The 19,523-nt window shown below is 43.1% G+C and overlaps 1 protein-coding gene across 1 annotated transcript in view; it reads left to right on the plus strand.

Moving 5' to 3' along the window:
- The window catches only part of SLC26A5 (solute carrier family 26 member 5), a 57,345-nt gene that overhangs the window by 28,281 nt on the left and 9,541 nt on the right, over positions 1-19,523 (plus strand). The window contains exons 6-16 of the mRNA XM_027573712.2: positions 3,005-3,115; positions 4,245-4,411; positions 4,978-5,142; positions 7,310-7,462; positions 8,762-8,844; positions 13,187-13,334; positions 14,562-14,675; positions 15,494-15,571; positions 16,254-16,349; positions 16,558-16,664; positions 18,162-18,231. Coding sequence (XP_027429513.1) covers positions 3,005-3,115; positions 4,245-4,411; positions 4,978-5,142; positions 7,310-7,462; positions 8,762-8,844; positions 13,187-13,334; positions 14,562-14,675; positions 15,494-15,571; positions 16,254-16,349; positions 16,558-16,664; positions 18,162-18,231 — 1,292 coding nt within the window. The remainder of the gene's footprint in view (positions 1-3,004; positions 3,116-4,244; positions 4,412-4,977; positions 5,143-7,309; positions 7,463-8,761; positions 8,845-13,186; positions 13,335-14,561; positions 14,676-15,493; positions 15,572-16,253; positions 16,350-16,557; positions 16,665-18,161; positions 18,232-19,523) is intronic.

A 19,523-nucleotide genomic window follows, 5' to 3' on the forward strand; every position in this document is an offset into this window, starting at 1 on the left:
GGAAAAGGTATTTTTCTGCCCATCACTAGTCAATGAAGATAGATAAATAGGAACACCAAAATGTAGCAAAGACAGAGATCCAAGAGATTAGTAAGTTGATGTCTTGTGGTTGGTAAATTATTAGTAAAAAGACTTTGTTAAGCATTGAATTAATGCATTCATGAACTTAATTGGATACATGCTTCTTTCTCTAAATTTAAAATCCCTCTAAAATGATGGTAAAGGAGAGGGAAATGGTATAAACTAGCAAGGACAAAGAAAATGGGAGAGCAGGCACCATGGAGCAGGAGAAAAAATGGCAAGGGATAGACGAGTGACAACTGAGTCATCAGAGTGGAGAAAGCTGGTATTTGGGTGTCTGCCTTGCAGAACATTGGGAAATTGGCAGCTCCAAGGGCTGTCAAAGGTCAGAGTCAGGCAGATGGCTAGAAGCAAGAGAGATTGGTTGAAAGTCTGTATAATAAATAGCAAGTACATGGACACCTAGGTCCCCACCAACACCACTCAGTGGATGGCAGGTGAAAGCACTGAAAGATGTCAGGAGGAATGAAGTCTACACATTGACCTGTGCACTAACAAAGGCTCTTCTTTGCCCCGTGCAGCTCCAAAGAGCCTGTGAGAACTTACGGCCCAAGGCAAACGAATCCCCACCCCCAGAGAAAAAAAAGCGATAGTGACAACTGGGGGTTCCCCAACCAAGATGCTGGGGCTGGTCTCCCAGTTGCCATATAGTAAAGCTCATCAGTAAATAAAGGGGGCCAATGCACATGAAGCTTCAAGGAAGAAAACAAACCAAACAGAAAGAAGGACCTCATTGGGCATATAAATAATGGAGAGAGCAAAATAAAACATAATTGCCCTGTAACATTCTCAGCAAGTTTTGAAAACATATCGAATCCATGAGATAAGAAAAGGATGTGATTTTAAAGATTTTATTTCGAGAGAGAGCTTGAGCAGGGGAAGGGGCAGACACAGAGGAGAATCTCAAGCAGTCTCCACACTGAGCACAGAGCCCCACGCCCAGCTCCATCTCATGACCCTGAGATCATGACCTGAGCCAAAATCGAGTCGGGTGCTTAATCGACTGCACCACCCAGGTGTCCCGGGTTGTGATTTTTAAAAGGAGCCTTCAGAGAACAAGAAGGAGCTCATAGAAATTAAAAATATGATAGCTGGAATTAAAACATTCAGTCAAATGGGTTGGAAGATAGAGGAAATCTGGAAGTAGAAGAAAGAGATGAAAACGTGTGCAATAAGAAGGGGCAAGATGGGAACCCCAGAGGATCAGTCCTGGTGCCCGTCCTATATCTGCTGGCATTCCAAAAAGAAGAGGTTAAACAGAACAAAAGAGACTCTCAAAGAATATTTTCAGAATTGAAATACATGAGTTTTCAGACTGCGAGAAACCACCAGGTACCCAGCAGAGGAAATAAAAAATAAAACGAGGCACACCATAATAAATATCTGAATACCAGGGTTAAAGAGAAGATCTCAGAACTTCTTAGAAAGGAAAAAAAATCACATATTATGATATAACTAAGTGGAAGCTGAAAAAACAGGAAGTCAGTAGTTCACATCTGAAACTGATGAACTGAGAATAATAATGCCAACACATTGTTTAGAGCAAGGTTTCTCAGCCCTGCACCATACCAGGAACAGCCCCCATCCTCAGTCAGTCATGATAACAAAAAATGTCTCCTGACATTGCCAGATGTCCCTGGGGGGCGGGGGGGGGGGGGGGCGCAAAAGCCTCTTAGTTGAAGACTGTTGATTTAGAGAAATGAGATAAATGGTAGAAAAACAGCTAAACGAGTTGGAAGTGAGCGCCTCTGGGGAGCAGAACCTGGAGGTAAGGCAGAAGAGAGCCCACTTTTCTTAGAGCCTTTTAGTACTGCTTGGCTTTTTAAACTATAGACATGCGTTCCTTTGAAATAAAAATAAAAAATAGAAATTTGTTTCTTAAAAAAAAGACAACGTTAAAATGACCATATTATTATATATGGAATAGGGATGCTTCCCCAACTCTTCTTTGGCTAAAATTTTTTTCTTCACGACATGACAATGCATTAAGTGAATTTTGTAGTTGTCCCAGACATTTGGCTGAGCCCCCTGAGCTGAGAACAAGGGGTGTTTATTGCCTACACATTCTGAAGAGGATGCCAGACAGACCATCTCTGCAAAACTATGAGTGAATGACACCAAACTGTCTCTTTAGTGTATCACTTCAACAGGATATATTTGGGGACCAGGGATATGATAGTAAATTTGGAGTGAGAATTTTCTAGAGAGAGGTGAGCACTATACATTTCCGCTCCACCTAAAGTCAAGGTAGGAGTGACTGCAAGAGAACCACTCAAGAGCACTGAACACATGTCCTCTGGAGTTTTGGGGGGATTGTTGCCTAATTCTTGCAAGAGAAAAAAATCTACAGGTAAAAAGGTGTAAACTGCCCATGTAGGCAGAATGGAAAGCCCTCCAGTGGGCGTGGCCTGCACTTCCAAAGCTTCTTATAAAGGTGCCAAGCTTTCCCGTTGGATAAGTGGGTGCTCTGGAAGGTAATGAGGCTTGGCTCATTTGAAAGGTACCTGCCCAAGAAGACTGCCTAGGGAGGAACGTATGCCTGCAGAGAGAACCTGGAAGAGTGTAAGAACTGGGCCCTGGAAGTTCCTTATTGAAAAGGGATCCCCAACAGACCCACAAAAACACCCTGTTACAGAAACAGCCAGCATTTGGCCATCAACACGTATTATAGCTACACCAGTAAAAGTAAGACTTTCTGCCCTTACTTAGGTTGGGAAAGAATAAAACAGAAAAATGTCCACCCCTTGGCAAAGAGGAGATGACAGGGAAAAGGGTCTCAGCCTGGGTATAGGATTGGGATGCAAGGGTGGGCAGGTTAGGACCCATCTGCTTAAGTTAATGTGGCTTTCACTGCTTCATCCTAAAGCGCCAAGAGATATGTATATATAACCCTCTGTTTTTCTGTTTGGTTTCAATCCCACAGGGTTAGCCTTTGCAATGCTGGCTGCCGTACCTCCGGTGTTTGGCCTGTACTCTTCATTTTACCCTGTTATCATGTATTGTTTTCTTGGAACCTCCAGACACATATCCATAGGTAAAAGCTTAGAGTTGATATTTTAGTGCTGTTCTGTTTGGATTTCCAAGCTTTGCAGTGTGCCAAAGAAATAGCCTGTTTGTTATCAGAACATCCGTTTCATAGTAACTTTTGTTACTGCATACCCTCTAGGTGCTTTATAAAAATAGACTCCCCCCAGATTTCCAGAATGAATAGCTTTCTTATAATCTTGGCATACGGGGGAAAAAAAAAAAACATTTTCTCATGTAAGAAAGAGCAATTGTTGAAATCTGGGAAATAAGTACTTTAGTTCATAATACAATTTGCTTGGATCTGGTTTTTCTTTTTCTTTTTTATTTTATTAGTGTTACTGCATGTTCCTAATTACTATGCATGTATCACATTTTCATCCTATTTGAGGCTCTGAACTCTACATGATTTTTCCCAGTGTATTTAGGATAAGACTTATATGGACTTCATAACAGCGTTGGTGCTGCACGAGGCTACCACCAGCGAACACACACACAATGTTTCCGATTTCTGGTGCTGGGTAACAAATATGCCCCAAATGTAGCAGCTTAAAATATTTACTTGATTATCTTGCACAGTTCCTGTGGGTCAGGATTTGGGAAGCGCTCATCTTGGGCAGTTCTGCCTCAGGGTCTGTCATGAAGTTGAGAGTCAAAGGAGGAGCTGAAGCAGCTACTCTCTCCCCCTCCCTCTGTCCTTGCCCCTCCATCCTTCTCTCCACGGGGTCCTAATTGAGCTTGCTCACACCCAGTGCCCAGCGCAAACAAGTGTTCCATCTGAGATGGCAGTGGCATCACCTTCTGTTACCTAGCTTCAGAAGCCTCACAGCATCACTTTTGCTGCATGTCACAAGCCCACCCAGATTCAAGGAGAGAGGAATTAGACTACCACTTAATGGGCAGACATCCAGGTTCTAGAAGAGTCCATGGGATGGAAGATACCATCGTGGTCATTTTTAGGGAATACGATCTGTATGTACACAGCTTACATGGAACCCAGGGGCACAAGGCTGAAGAGCAGTGCAGTTTTAGGTCAGTGATGCTGTATCAACCTCACCTGGGTCTCCTTGAGAACCGGCAACAACCAAGGAGGTACACAGAAAATGATTGCCTCAATTAATGCTTCACTTCACTTTCAGGTCCATTTGCTGTGATTAGCCTGATGATTGGCGGTGTGGCTGTTCGATTAGTACCAGATGATATAGTCATTCCAGGAGGAGTGAATGCAACCAACGGGACAGAAGCAAGAGATGCCTTGAGGGTGAAAGTTGCCATGTCTGTGACCTTACTTTCAGGAATCATCCAGGTAATAGCCACAGGTGGAGAAATGGGCTCTCATTTGTTCATTTAATAAATACCTATTGAGCCTTCGGGGCTGGTCTACATGGTGGGCAGGGTCCAGCCAGCAGAGATCCAGAGCTCGGGGCTCAAAGCACTCAGAACACCAGTCCCACTGCACGGCTCACTTAGGTTGGTATTTATTAGGAGCTAGCAAGCTTCAGTTGGGTCCTTTAGAGATTCCAAAAGCAAGAAAAGTTTAAAGCAGGATTGATTAGTATTGGAAAGAAGCCCTCTCTTACCTGCTTGAAAGGAACAGGAGGTGACGTTGACTCAACATGCCCCCAGTTCTGAGGACCAGGGAAAGTATGAGTGTGCCGGGGAGCGGGTGGGCGGCGGGCTCCAAGCCACTCCCAACCTTCGACTGCTTTCTGTATAACTGGTGTTTCACTTGGGAGCTACTTAACTGCTGCAGAGGCAAGACTGTAGTGTTAGAAAGTGGTCCAGAAAGAACTTTTGTATGTTTTCTGTTGGTTTTCACTTCCTGGTCTATCACATGACTTCTTTGTTTCTTTGTTGTTAAAAAAAAATTAGTTTTGCCTAGGTGTCTGTAGGTTTGGATTTGTGGCCATATATCTCACAGAGCCCCTGGTCCGGGGGTTTACCACTGCGGCAGCTGTGCACGTCTTCACCTCCATGTTGAAATACCTGTTTGGAGTGAAAACAAAGCGGTACAGTGGGATATTTTCAGTGGTGTATGTAAGTAAGCTACTTCCTGACTTACTGGTTTTTCCTTCTTATTTTCCTCTCTTCTCTTCTGTATCTCTGTCACCTTCAAGGCTCACTTTTCCAAGAATTAAAATAAAATGGAAAAGATCTCATTATTCTAAGACTTTTCTGAGAACCCTACACAGAGAATTAAACCTTAAAGTCCCATTTTATTAATAGGTGATACCTCACAAGGAATTTTTTATTAGGCCTTTATTTGGTGACCGCACCTTCACCCCAATTGGCTGAAAGGAATGCTTTTCCTTAAGACCGAATTGTGTTCTCTTTGGGAGCTAACATAATTTAAAGGCATCACGGGAGAACACATCTCTCTCTAAAACTGCTTACTCAAGCAGGCAAAAAAAAAAATCTATAAAAGATTTAACCAACACGATTACCCATCAAATCTAATAAAATCTATGTCGACCCTTGCACCCAACTCAGAGAAAATATAAATTATTTCCAAGCACATAGGGAACAATGGTAAGAACTGATCGTGTTGAAACTGATCACAGATTCTGAAAATTCAGTATTTTCTCACACAGTGCAGTATAATTAGCAATCGATAACTAAATATAGCTTTAAAGCCCCCCTACATTTGGAAAACAAAAAACCTTCTTAATATTCCATGGATAAAGAGGAAGTTATGAAATAACTAAAACCAAATGACAGTTAAATTCTTCGTATCCAAAGTTCTGAGATGCTGCTAAAGCTAGTCCTGGACAGAAGGACCGATGGTCTTTGCAGGTGTTTGTGTGCATTTCATCATGCTGGGCACAGCAGTGAGTGAGCAGATATGGCCCTTGCCTCTTGGAGCCCAAGTCCCGTGGGAAGGCAGATAGTAAACCATTAACTGCATAAATATATAATTAATTGCAAACTGTATTACGTGCTATGGAGGAAAGGTACAGGCGGCTATGAAAGGGAATAGGGAGACCTTTCAATTAGGGGTCTAAGAAAGTCACTATAGGGAAGTGACATTTAAATTGAGTCCTCGATGGATTAGAATGGGATCAAACTGTAGGAACATGTCCTAAATAACTAAATTCTTCATTTCCCATAGTAGCCGATGACCTGCTTCCTACACTGAGATTTCTCTCAGTGCCTTGTCACAAAGAAAACAGAACAGATAAGCACCAGAGTATGCTCTAGGCATCAACAGGCAAGGTGTGTAGCCTGGGCTCAGTGTAACCCACTCTCCCAGGGGCCAGATGAGTACTGACCATATTTGGGGTGCTGAGGCTGCATCCCGAGGATAAAAGTAGGAGACTTTCTTTTCTTTTCATTTTTTAAAAGATTTTATTTATTTATTTTTGCGAGAGGGAGAGAGAGAGAGAGATCAAGCGAGTGTGACAACAGGAGCAGGGAGGGAGGGGCAGAGGGAGAAAAGACTCCCCGCTGAGGAGGGAGCCTGATGTGGGACTTGCTTCCAGGACCCTGAGATCATTACCTGAGCCGAAGGCAGATGCTTAACCAACTGAGCCACCCAGGTGCCCTGGAGACTTTCTTTTCTAACTCTCCTGGGCTTTGTCCAAACTTCAGCACTCTCTTGCCTTTGAAGTGTACCTGGTCCCTTTTTCATCTGCTAACTATGACTTCTTTCTCCCTCTTTCGCCTCCAAAAAACTTCTCTGTGTATTTACCTTTGCATTATCTTGCTGATATCAACCCCTAATCTTTCATCATGCTCAGAACTCAGCTTAACGGGTACTTTTCTGAATATGATAATACTACACTGAGCCATTACCCAATCAAAGAACACCATAATATAAGATTGTTGGATAACAGTTACCACTACAGGGGCGCCTGTGTGGCTCAGTCTGTTAAACGTCTGACTCCTAATTTCAGGTCAGGTCATGCTCTCAGCGTCATGAGATCGAACCCAGTGCTGAGTCTGCTTGGGATTCTCTCTCTCTCCCTCTCCCCTGCTCACTCATTCATGCTCGCTCTTTAAAAAAAAAAAAAAAAAAAAGAATTAAAACTATAAAGTTATATGACGGGGTAAAAATGCCTCCTAATTAATGGGAGAGATTTCGGTCTGAGAACTTTTAACTAGAAATGCACAGTGATGGGAAGACTGGTGTGTCTTAGCACACTAGTGTCTCTGTCTCTCCAGGGGCCGTTGCTTGATGTAACATCCAGTGTTCATTGTGTTACAGAGCACAGTTGCTGTGTTGCAGAATGTTAGAAACCTCAACGTGTGTTCTCTAGGCGTCGGGCTGATGGTTTTTGGTTTGCTGTTGGGTGGCAAGGAGTTTAATGAGAGATTTAAAGAGAAATTACCTGCACCCATTCCTTTAGAGTTCTTTGCGGTAAGTCAACTTTGGCCACAGATGCCTGACTATTTTGGTGAGGGATTTAGAAAGGGGAGGAACAGGGAGTTCTACCTTTTTTCTCCCAGTTCTGCCAATAGAAGGGTAGAATATGTCAAGGGGAACTTTCACAAATATTCTAAAAGAAAGGAAATCTATGAGAGTGTAGACAGGGATGATTTTCAAAGTCGAGGTGAAGGCCATCTGTAAAAATTGTAACATGAATCATCTCTGAGTGATGAGATTATGGAAGATTTTTCTTCCTCAAAATTTGTATTGACTAATTGTTTTATAATGAATACCTACAACTCTAATAACCTGAAAAAATTAAGCTGTTTCCATTTTGAAAAGAGCAAGAGACAAAGGTTCCCAGACTTTCTTGGTTCCTGGTGCTCCTAAGCCAAAAGAAATACCTAAGAGTATTAAGTAGTTAATACATATTTACAACTTAATACGTATTTACATCTCACAACTTAGGAACTATTGTAAAAATAATGCACATGCAATGAACTACTATATATTCTATTACGTTCTTAAATGACCACAACGGTTTATTAATAACGGTACCTTATTATTGGTTTCCTGCAGCCACCACTACAGTGAGGACTGGCTCCCTGCCCTGGCCAGCCCTCCTTCTCCCCTGGATGACCCACTCAGAAAGTTCGATAGCAATAGTTCTTCAAGATGAAGAAACTTGCTTCTCCTTCTGTTATTTTTCCCGTTGCTCGTCAGTAAGGGCTGTCTTTACACATCCGCTGAATCTGTGCCCTGACCATCCAGGGAGGCTCATGCACAGCAGGATTCAGTGACCCCGAGTGTAGCTGAGGGGGGAGACCGCTGTGGGGCCGGTGGACGCCTCTAACCACAGCTAGTGCTGCTGACGTGGACAAGGGTCAGCTGAAAGACTGTGGGTCCAAACATACATTTTCTAATGACACACTGTCAGTGCACCACCCTCACAGTGCACTCTCCAGCATCCCTTGTTCATGCCATCGTAGTAAGAAGGGCAGAGGCCACTCCTGGAAGGTCTTAGGGCTCTTCCTGTTTGCAGTCAGCTGGCCAAACACCTCAGCAGGGAACAGAACAAAATAAAGAGGAAAGAACACCAAGCCAAGAGGCAATTTTGTGGGAAAAGAGCCACCAGGAGAAGTTAGAAATGCTAGCGGCTAACTGTAATTCTGTTTCTTAAAACTGGAAGTTGAAAGTGAGACTAGATTGTGGCTTGGCTAACAAAATCGTTTGCAGCTCACGTTTGAATTTTCATCTATGAAGGCACATTTGGATTTGTGTCTGTTCTAGGTGGTGATGGGGACTGGCATTTCAGCTGGGTTTAACCTGGAAGAATCCTACAATGTGGATGTCGTTGGGACACTTCCTCTGGGGTAGGAAAACCGTTTTTATTTTAAGTAACATCAATAATCAATAGATCTATTATTGTTTGTAACTCCTGCTTTAGTATTCTTACAATCAAAATCTCTTTTTTTCCCGCCTACATATCAAATAGCTGAGGCTTTGGGGTCTTTTTGGGTTTTAGCAGTTTTTTTTTAAATTGTAAAAAAACAACAAAATTTACCATTTTAATCATTTTGAAGTATACAGTTCAGTATGTTAAGTATATTCACATTGTTGTGAAACAGATCCCCAGAACTTACTCATCTTGCAAATCTGCAACTCTGTACCCATTAAAACAAGAATTCTCTACTCTAACTACCCTCCCCCCCGCCAACCCCTGGCAACCACCACTCTTTTTCTCTGTATGAATTTAACTACTCTGGGTACCTTATAGGAGTGGAATTCTATTTGTCTTTTTGCGACTGGCTTATTTCATTCAGCATAATATCCTTAGAATTCATCTGTGTTGTAGCAAGTGACAGAATGTGCTTCCTTTTTAAAGTTGAATGAAATTTCACTATTTCACTGGAGCTACACACACACACACACACACACACACACACACACACACACACACACACACACATCACCACATTTTGTTTATCCATTCACCCAACAATGGAACTTTGGGGTGCTTCCACCTCTTAGCTATTGTGAATATTATTGCTATGAACATGGGTGTGCAAATAAGTCCTCAGGACCCTACCTGCAGTTCTTTTGGATACATACCCAGAAGTGGGATTGCTGGATCATAGGATAGTTTGATTTTTAACTTTTTGAGGAACTTCCATACTGTATTCCATAATGAGTACACCATTTTACAATCCCATCAACGGTGGTACGTAGTGTTTTCTTTTGTTTCCCGTTGCTGGTTCTTAAAATCTCTCTTCAGGTGCCCTAGGAATTAAGAGCCAAAATAACCTAAATCTAGCCTGACACTTACTAGCTGTGTGACCTCAGGCAAGTCACTTACCCTCTTAAAGCCCCAGTCTCCTCCCCTGTCAGGTTAGCACCATCATTGACTCCTGTGTCCAGGGCAGCTGTGAAGCTACAGGAGCTCGTGTGTGCACCTGGAAGAATTTAAGACACGGGAATTGGAAGTTCTACAGTTCATTATTTCAACAGATTTTCTAGTTTCAAGTCATCTCTTCTTTGCTTCATCAATCCCCTTTTACCTAATTCTACATTTAAAATTTTTTACTATTCTCTTTATGTTTGAAGGATAACTGTGAGCCTCTCTTCTCACCTCATTCTGCCTCTCCGACATGGTTGTCTCTGCATCTCTCTGTGTGTCTCTGTCTTTCTGTCTCTTGTACTGTCTCTTCCTCTTACCATCCTCTTCTCTTTCCAGATGAGCAGAATCAGATGTTTGCCCAGATGCTGGGCACTGATGAACCTGATACCTTGTCTCTGGTCCCATCTAAGAATCTCCTGGGGAAGGACAGGGGCAGGAGTTGCTCTTGAAGCCAGCGTCCACCCCCTACCCCAGGGCAGGTGTTGAAGGAGGAAGCAATGGATTGCCATCATGAACATGTTACTTATGATTCCATGTTAAGGAATAACCCGGTAGTAACACTTGCTTTTCTGTTTGGACTTATAATTTATAAAATACTTTTATAGCCACCATCTCTGTTGGTGCTCACAATCACACTGTTGACATATATGCTCTCCCCATTTGACACGATAAGGAAGTTCATTTATTTAAGCATATGTTTATTGAGTGCCTGTTATGTGCCAGGGACACAGCAGTTAAAAACAAAAGCAGCTATGCAAGCAAAAAAGTGTCTGCCCTCACGAAGCTTATATTCTCCGGTGGGGGAGGGGACCAGGGGGTATGAACAGTGAGAAGTGCTGTGAAGAAGACGGAGGCCAGGTAAGTGATAGGGAGGGGCTGGGGTTGCTGTGTTAGGTAGGCTATCCGAGAAGGCGATATTTGAGAGACATGGATGAGGTTTAGTGGCTCACTGGTGAGTCCCAGCCTGGACCCAGAATACAGTATTCCGATGCTCAGTTGTTAGCCGTTTCCGTTACCTCACACCTGGGTCTCTAACATAATTAGTCATGTGCTAAGCCTTCGTCTTTGACTAGATTCAATAGACAGTTCTAGTCAATAATCACAAATAATTTGATTAAATGTGAATTCTTATGCTTAGATTTCTCCTTTTTAAAAATTCACATACAAATAACCACAGTTTCTACCCAATACCTCCCTTTCCCTATTGTATTGTACCCAAATATGTTGCTTTTCCTCCATGTGTGAGAGTCATACTTTAAAAAAAAATTTTTTTTACCTTTCTATAACTTGACTACCCTTTCTGGAACTCTGCCCCAAACCAAGCAGGAAAGAAATAATGCTTACCTAACTGCCTATCTATATATAATCATACCGTTTATGAGTCTTACTGCTGAAAGTCTTACTGCTCCAAAACAATGTCTTAAAACATAATCAACTTGTTTGCTCACAATTCACAATCTAGGTAGGGAGGTGGGTGGTCTCCTGCTGTCACTTGGGGTCTCTCGGGCAGCTGCTGATATCTGAAGGGGTGCCTGGTGGGCTTCACTCCCCGGTCCAGTCTGTCAGGTGGAGGGCTGGAAGGCGGAGGGCGGGTGAGCATCTTCTCCCGCAGGGTGACTCCAGCAGGATAGCCAGACTCTTTTATGTGGTGGCTCAGGGAAACAAGACAGAAAAGCAGAAGGTGCCGGCCCCTAAAAGCACTCATCCAGCATCACCCGCCCCGCATTCAGTTGGCTAAAGCAAATCACAAGACCAGCCCAGATTCCCCGGAGGAGACACAGATCCCCCCGCTACACAGGAGGAGCAGCCCAGACAAGAATGGGAGGAACTGTTGGCGGCCATATTTGAACGCAAACTACTGCACTTATCTATCCACACACACAGGACCGTGTGTTGACTCTTAAAGGTCCCAGTCATGGCAGTATATCCTGTTTCTTGGTCTACTTTCCTTAACTCATTCCAGAATACATTCTTTTCTCCTATTCTTCTTCTGCGCTCCCAAATCTGCTGCTCTGGCTTCCCTCCTGGCTAATGCTTCTGCAGCAAAGTACAAGGGAAAGACAGTCAGTTTTGCAGGCAGACCTCCTGGGCTTGACTCCTTGCTCCATCTTGGGCAAATAACTTAACATCTGCAAGGTTCCGTTTTTTCACCTCTAAATTAAGATAATAATGGCACCTAGCTAAGAGGATTGCTGTGAGGACAGATGAGATGATGTATGGTAAGCATACGGCACTAAACGTAGGCTTAATATATGTTCGGATTTTTTTTCCTTCTCCCCCTCTCGTTCCCTTACCCCTGAACTTGAAACATCTCCTTTGTCACTGTGATATGACACGGTCAGAGAAATAGGCACAGGGAGGCAGGTTCTTCATGGTTTTTGTTGTACTGGTCGCCATTTGTACGTGAGCCATCGGACCTTGGACAAATTGCTTAGTCTCACTATCCCTCATTTTCCTCATCTGTAAACTGGGGAATATAGTGGTGCCTAGCTCCCAGGGCTGTCAGAGATAAATAAGCACAGAACCTGGCGCAGAGGAAGCACCTAATAAATGGTTGTTATTGTAAAAAAGAATAATATGGTATGTAAATTGATTGTTGTTATTATTTAGCCCAATGCCTTGAATTGGATCAGGTGCCTTTGAAAACGTCTAGTGCCCCTTACCCCATACCATTCTAGGGAATCCCTATTTTGTTTCTTTAGGACAAGGGTTCCAAACTATAAGAATGGACCACAAAAACTGGGTTCCCCATTGGTCCCTTCAGATTCCCAGGGCTACCAGGTAAGACCCAAAGGGTATAATCTTCTGTTGCTCCTTTCCCATGTTAGAAACTCACCTAAAGAGATCCTGGGAAGCAGAGACCTTACTTGAAATAACAAAGGGGAGTAGTCTGGACAGTAGTTCTCCTCTAAGACAGCCCTTGTTAACACCCTCCCTGCCCTCAGACTTTGGTTCAAATGTCTTGTGCCACCTGAGCACTTTGCTGACCCTCCCTTCTTCCTGTTCTGTGTCTTACTTACACCTGCCATACAGAGTGTCATGAGGTATGAGGTTACTCCTTTTCTAAAGAAAACGGCATCTGATATCTGCTGATAACCCATTTGGGTAGAAAGCCAGTACTCTAGGGTTGGGCCCTAAAAAGAACCTGTGTGTGTCAAAGAGGGTGTTCATTCCTTTTTGCCAAACCAGAGCAACTAACCATCCAAGCATTGATCACCTCATTTGCAGGTGAGGCTCTTCTGAAATGCTCCCGTCTAGTTGCATGTTTTTTTCCCAGTGGCCACAATACGTGGGTTAAAGTCAGCTTGACTTTTCAGGCTACTGCCTCCAGCCAACCCGGACACCAGCCTCTTCCACCTTGTGTACGTGGATGCCATCGCCATAGCCATTGTTGGATTTTCAGTGACCATCTCAATGGCCAAGACCTTGGCAAATAAACATGGCTACCAGGTTGATGGCAATCAGGTAAAAAAATCATTCATTCCCTGCAGATGTTTCATTATGGTATAATCATCCTGCTGTGCTATGGAAGGCAAATGATTTGGATTTCTCTGTCTCGTTAGAAAAACTTATACTTTGATATTGGGGGTACTGGAAACATGTATTTATTCAACACTACAGTTTTTTCATTATTCCTGTGCATTAGATCATCAGAGCACTGAGGTACAGTTCTACCTCATGTCATGGGTGGGGGTCCTGCTAGGCAGAGGTAACCTTTGATGTGAGGCTTTCAGTTTGCTATACTCCGACAGATGTTATCCTTATTTTTTAGGCTCACAGCCTGAGAAGCAAATGTTTTTCTAGAACCATTTCTGTGAAGACTTTTCTTTGCTCATCAAACTTGGACATGTGATTCATCACTCAAACTCCACATTATATTCTTTGCCACCACTTTTTAAAAATTTTTTGAGAAGGATGGGGGGAAGGGCAAAGGGAGAGGGAGAGAGAGAGAATCTTAAGCAGGCTCCACGCCCAGCACAGAGCCCAACGTGGGGCTCGATATCACAACCCTGAGATCAAGACGACCTGAGCCAAAATCAAAAGTCAGATGCATAACTGACTGAGCCCCCCAGGGGCCCCGCCACCTCCTTTTATAACCTATCTATAGATAAGGTATTTAATCTGAATATGATGAGTCATAATTTTAGCATGACACTGTCTACTTTAAAACACTGTGTATTTCTAAGAGAAGATTAAACGCTGGACATTCCCACAAGACACAGTGATCCAACTAGGAAGACTGGAAGTAGCCCTGAGAGCAGGACTCACTCACTCACTGGTCCCAGGAGGACACTGGCATGCACTCACTGAAGAGCAACAGTCCAGGCATTTAGAAGATGCCAACAGTTCTATACCCCAATAACTTATAAATATTTTGTCCCTTTTTGCTGCAGTTTTCTTTTAAAAAAAACATTATTTGTGTAAAAGAGTGGGTTTGGGAAAGTGGGGACTAGGGAGTGAGTGCAGCTTTTATCTCTGACAGAACAAAAGCTCTAAGTGTTTTTCTCCCATCTTATTCAAGAATCCCTATTTTAAACTCACGCTAAACAAACTCTTGTATCTGGAAAGAGAATGAAGAGACAGCCTATCCTGCTGAAAATGTATCTTAAATGGGCCATCATGCCTTATTTCCTGAAGAATGACTGACTTCTCTGACTGACTTCTCGTGTGCTTTGTGTCCACATGGAAAAGGAGCTCATTGCCCTGGGACTGTGCAATTCCATTGGCTCACTCTTCCAGACTTTCTCCATTTCATGCTCCTTGTCTCGAAGCCTTGTTCAGGAGGGAACTGGAGGGAAGACACAGGTGCGTATACAACTAGCCTCTGAGGACCGGTGATTTGGGGTAGTAAACTTTAATCCCCTGATTCTGTTCTGAACCCAAACAAAGTTGCTCTCTCTGAAGATTGATGCTTCAGGGAGCTGTGTAGTGAATCAGAGAAAGGCATGAATGGTTGAAGCGATTCACAGACACTGAATCTATAGGAAAGAGGTATATTCTCCAGTTAAATCGAAAATTACACAACATTCCCTGCTACCAGTAAACCTCAGAGTTCAGACATAGGATGTTGCCATGAAAGCCTAAGGCTGGGTATGGATGGTCAGGATGCCAGCACCATCCAGTAGAACTTTCTGCAGTGTTGGAAATGTTCACTATTTTGCATCATCCAGTACGACAGTCATTAGACACACGTGGCCCTTGAGCACTTGAAACATGGGAAATGCAACCAAGACCTGAATTTTTAGTTGTATTTAATTTTAATTTTAAAAATTTAATAGCTGCACATGGCTAGTGGCTACTGCATTGGACAGCAGAGTCTCATTTGACTCTGCTGGCCCTTGTGGGTCTTGGGTCATTATCTCCTTTCCCTCACCCCTGACAAGGGCATTTCAGTCAGAGTTTTTAATCATTTCAGCCTCTATTTAAAAGCTGTAAGAGAAACCAAAACTTCAGAAAGGGGAATAGGAAGGAGTTATAGGTTTATGTAATGGTTTTGATGACTTGTTTGAATCCATATTTTCTTGATCTTCCTGCAGTAATTAACAAAAGACTAAGATCACCCTCTGCCCCGCCTCTTACTCGTGTCTTCTAAAAGCCCGTTTCATGTGTCATCTCTCATTCAGCTTGCAGGTTGTTTGGCCTCGCTAATGATTCTGCTGGTCATATTAGCCACCGGATTCCTCTTTGAATCATTACCCCAGGTGTGTAGTTTGGACTTGGTGTGAGGTGCTTCCATGTGAAGAGATTTTGCTCTTTTGTTTGTTTATATTTTTGTGGCCATCTCATGGGTTTTTACTCTAACCCTATCAGAGCAGTATAAGAAAGGGCCAAGGCTGGGACCAAGATCCCACTCCACAGTCTACAGTCCTGCCCCACAATCTGGGACCTTGGGAAAGCCATCTCAACATCTCTGGGTCTCTGTTTCCTTATCTGCAAAGTGGGGGGTTTGGACTGATTAATCTCCAAGGTCCCTTCTCTCTTTGATCTTCTATGACCTTGTACTTCCGTTAAAAATCTGAGATGGCCTTCACTCCGAAGACATTTGTTTGCCCATCTAATTAATCTAGCAGAGATCAGAGTAGAGAACATCATAGTGTAGGAAGACCATGGGTGAAATAATTCCTCGAGTACCAAGTTTAATTCTGAACCTCTTGACCACCATGCAGGTTTGTTGCTAGGATATAAGCCTGGTTTTCCAAGGCCCATTCTAGCTAACCAAGTCCTGAAAATCCAGGTGTTCATGGCTCCACACGTACCATCACGGCTGCGTGGGAAGTGAGTGGGGAGAGGACGTGGGGAGGGTAGCAGGGGGACAGTGAGGAGCCAGCAAAGGGGGCTCTCTGTCCACAAGAGGAGACACATGCGTGATGTGCTCTGTTTCAGGCTGTGCTGTCAGCCATTGTGATTGTCAACCTGAAAGGAATGTTTATGCAATTCTCAGATCTCCCCTTTTTCTGGAGAACAAGCAAAATAGAACTGGTAAGTAACAAAGATGATTGTTAGGTTAATATGTCATTGCGACACCTGGATGAGTGCTGGTAAAAATGTGAGAAAGATAAGTTAGTGCTGTCATTTGTTATATGTAGTATCTAGTCAGGCAAGGTTAGGTACTGTGTGTGTGTGTGTGTGTGTGTGTATGTGGAAATTCTAGCATGATTCTACGTAAAGCTTTCTGTCTTTCTTGTAGACCATCTGGCTTACCACTTTTGTTTCCTCCCTGTTCCTGGGATTGGACTATGGTTTGATTACAGCTGTGATCATCGCTCTGCTAACTGTGATTTACAGAACACAGAGGTGAGTGTACAAATTGGGATGGATGTGATTGTCCTGCCTGAAATTGCATTGTTGACTCTAAATATATTGTATTTGTCAACAGACACCACTAGATTGTGAGCATCTTGATTGTGAAGGTGCTATTTCCAGAGTCCAATGCCGGGCATATAGTGTGTATTCTCTGAAAGCTTGTTGAGGGAATCCACCCAGAAAAACAGCTAACGTTCATATCATATATTCTAATTCACAAAGCACTGGTGCATACCTGCTAAGCACCAGGGCATTGTAGCAAGTCCATGGAATGTCAAATCAAAGACCTTGAGCCAATATTCTTGCTTTGCCAATCCCTCTGACATTGAACAACTCACTCCACTAGGCCTCAATTTCTCATCCACACAACAGTAGAAAGAAGACTCGTGTGTAGGATATAGTAAGGTAATATGAGGTGCTCAAGCACTAATATCTGTCATTACAGGATCCAGTTTGAGCCAGATTGTCCTCTAAAAAGAGGCAGGCTCTCGAAAAATAACGTTTAAAATCTATTCAAACTGGGGCGCCTGGGTGGCTCAGTTGGTTAAGCGACTGCCTTCAGCTCAGGTTGTGATCCCCAAGTCCCGGGATCGAGTCCTGCATCGGGCTCCCTGCTCAGCAGGGGGTCTGCTTCTCCCTTTGACCCTCCCCCCCTCATGCTCTCTCTCTCTCATTCTCGCTCTCAAATAAATAAAATCTTTAAAAAAAATAAAATCTATTCAAACTGGGGCGCCTGGTGGCTCAGTCATTAAGCGTCTGCCTTCAGCTCAGGCCATGGTCCCACGGTCCTGGAATGGAGCCCCGCGTCGGGCTCCCTGCTCAGCCGAAAGCCTGCTTCTCCCTCTCCCACTCCCCCTGCTTGTGTTCCCTCTCTCGCTGTGTCTCTCTCTGTCAAATAAATAAATAAAATCTTTAAAAATAATAATAAAATAAAATCTATTCAAACCAAACTTAAGAAAACTTCTATGCTAATAAGATTTTTGTTGTTTGTTTTCTTCCCACACCTTCAGTTGACTACCTCCCCCAGGAGTCAGAGCCTCTTACTAGAAACCAAAAGAAAATCTCCTCCCCTGCTTTTGAGTAAGAGTAGGAAGACAGTTCTATTGAGTGGATGAGAATTAGAATTACACATTCCTTGGCATGGCTTGAACTCCGCAACATTCACTTTTGCCCCCATTTTTAAATGCCTGAGTCTTTTGTCCTGACTAGGTTGTGTGGTGTGCATGTGTGTGCGTGCATGTGTGTGTGCATGCATGAAGAGTATGTGGATGTGTGAGTCATGTATGTTTGGGACAGGGTGTGGGCATGTGCCAGGAATGGCCCTGGGAATGTGATCCATGTGAAGGCCTCTGCAAATGTTCCCTATAAGGATCACGTATTCCTGAATTCACTAGCAAGTCCATACGTAAACATGCAAAACCTCCTGTTTAAATCACATACTGGGCCTCAAAACAATGGTATTTTAACACCCTGTCCCTCTGTCTTTAGTCCCAGCTACAAAGTCCTTGGACAGCTTCCCGACACAGATGTGTATATCGATATAGATGCATATGAAGAGGTAGGACTTTTTTCTCATTTTAAATGATGGTAAGCCAAATAAATAAAATCTTTTAAAAAATAAAAAAATAGGGGTGCCTGTGTGGCTCAGTCATTAAGCGTCTGCCTTCGGCTCAGGTCATGGTCCCAGGGTCCTGGGATCGAGCCCCGCATGGGGCTCCCTGCTCCGCGGGAAGCCTGCTTCTCCCTCTCCCCCTGCTTGTGTACCCTCTCTCGCTGTGTCTCTATCAAATAAATAAAATCTTTTAAAAATAAATAAATAATAAATGGTTGTAAGTATGTCATGGGATCAGCTGACTACATTTTTTACACAGGACAAAAAGTGGGGCTGAAAAGGAGGGAGGTGTTGCAGTCAGAATGAAAAGCCTGAACTGGAATTTACTGTCTGTATTCACTTTTAGAGTTTATACTTTACATTAATCACTCAACCTCCTAATATTTACTTTTCCCCTTTCTTCAATAGGGATAAATAGATATTCCTGGAATTAAAGTATATATTTACCAAATACTGAAACTGAGAGGATGGTTTGTACTTGCGTGATTTTATGCCTTCAAATTCCCTTGATTTTGAATATCCTGAGGGGGCATCTGGAAGACTTGTACAAAACCTTTTAAAATTAGCTTCGTCTTGTAAGACTGATGAATCACAGACCTGTACCCCTGAAACAAATAATACATTATATGTTAACTAAAAAAAAAAAAAGGAGTCAGACACTTAACTGCCTGAGCCACCTGGGTGCCCCCCTAAATAAAGTTTTATTGGAACACACACACACACACACACACACACACACACACACACACACACACACACACACGAATTTTTCTCCAAAAAAAATTAGCTTAGTCTCTTTGATTTGCCTTATGTTTGGGAAGCAATTCTCAGATTCACTCTAAGTACTGGGAAATGAGACTTGTATTAGGATTGTTCATTTTTCCTCCTTCTATAGAATTATGTGCTGGGTTTGTCACTTCCAAACTGCATTCTAAAGTTCCTTAAGGCTTCTCGGTAAAACATTCACTCTGTGGAACTTGGGTCTGTTTCAGCTCCTGCCTGCATTCCAGGAACCAACGAACATAACCTCTCTTCACTCCATCTGCCTGTTCTTCATGGTCTGAGGGGCAGCCTCCCCTCCCTATCCGTTTTCTTATCTCTGTTTGTAAGTTTTCGGTTCCTTCTTTGTTTTTTATGGTGAATATGAAACAAAGACTTTTAAAAGAAATGTGAAGATGTGCATATTAAATGCTTTCTTCTCAGACCTCCTTCCTCCAGGGCACTAGTAGGTAGGCTAG

Source organism: Zalophus californianus, chromosome 12, assembly GCF_009762305.2.
Source record: "Zalophus californianus isolate mZalCal1 chromosome 12, mZalCal1.pri.v2, whole genome shotgun sequence".
Lineage (NCBI taxonomy): Eukaryota > Metazoa > Chordata > Mammalia > Carnivora > Otariidae > Zalophus > Zalophus californianus.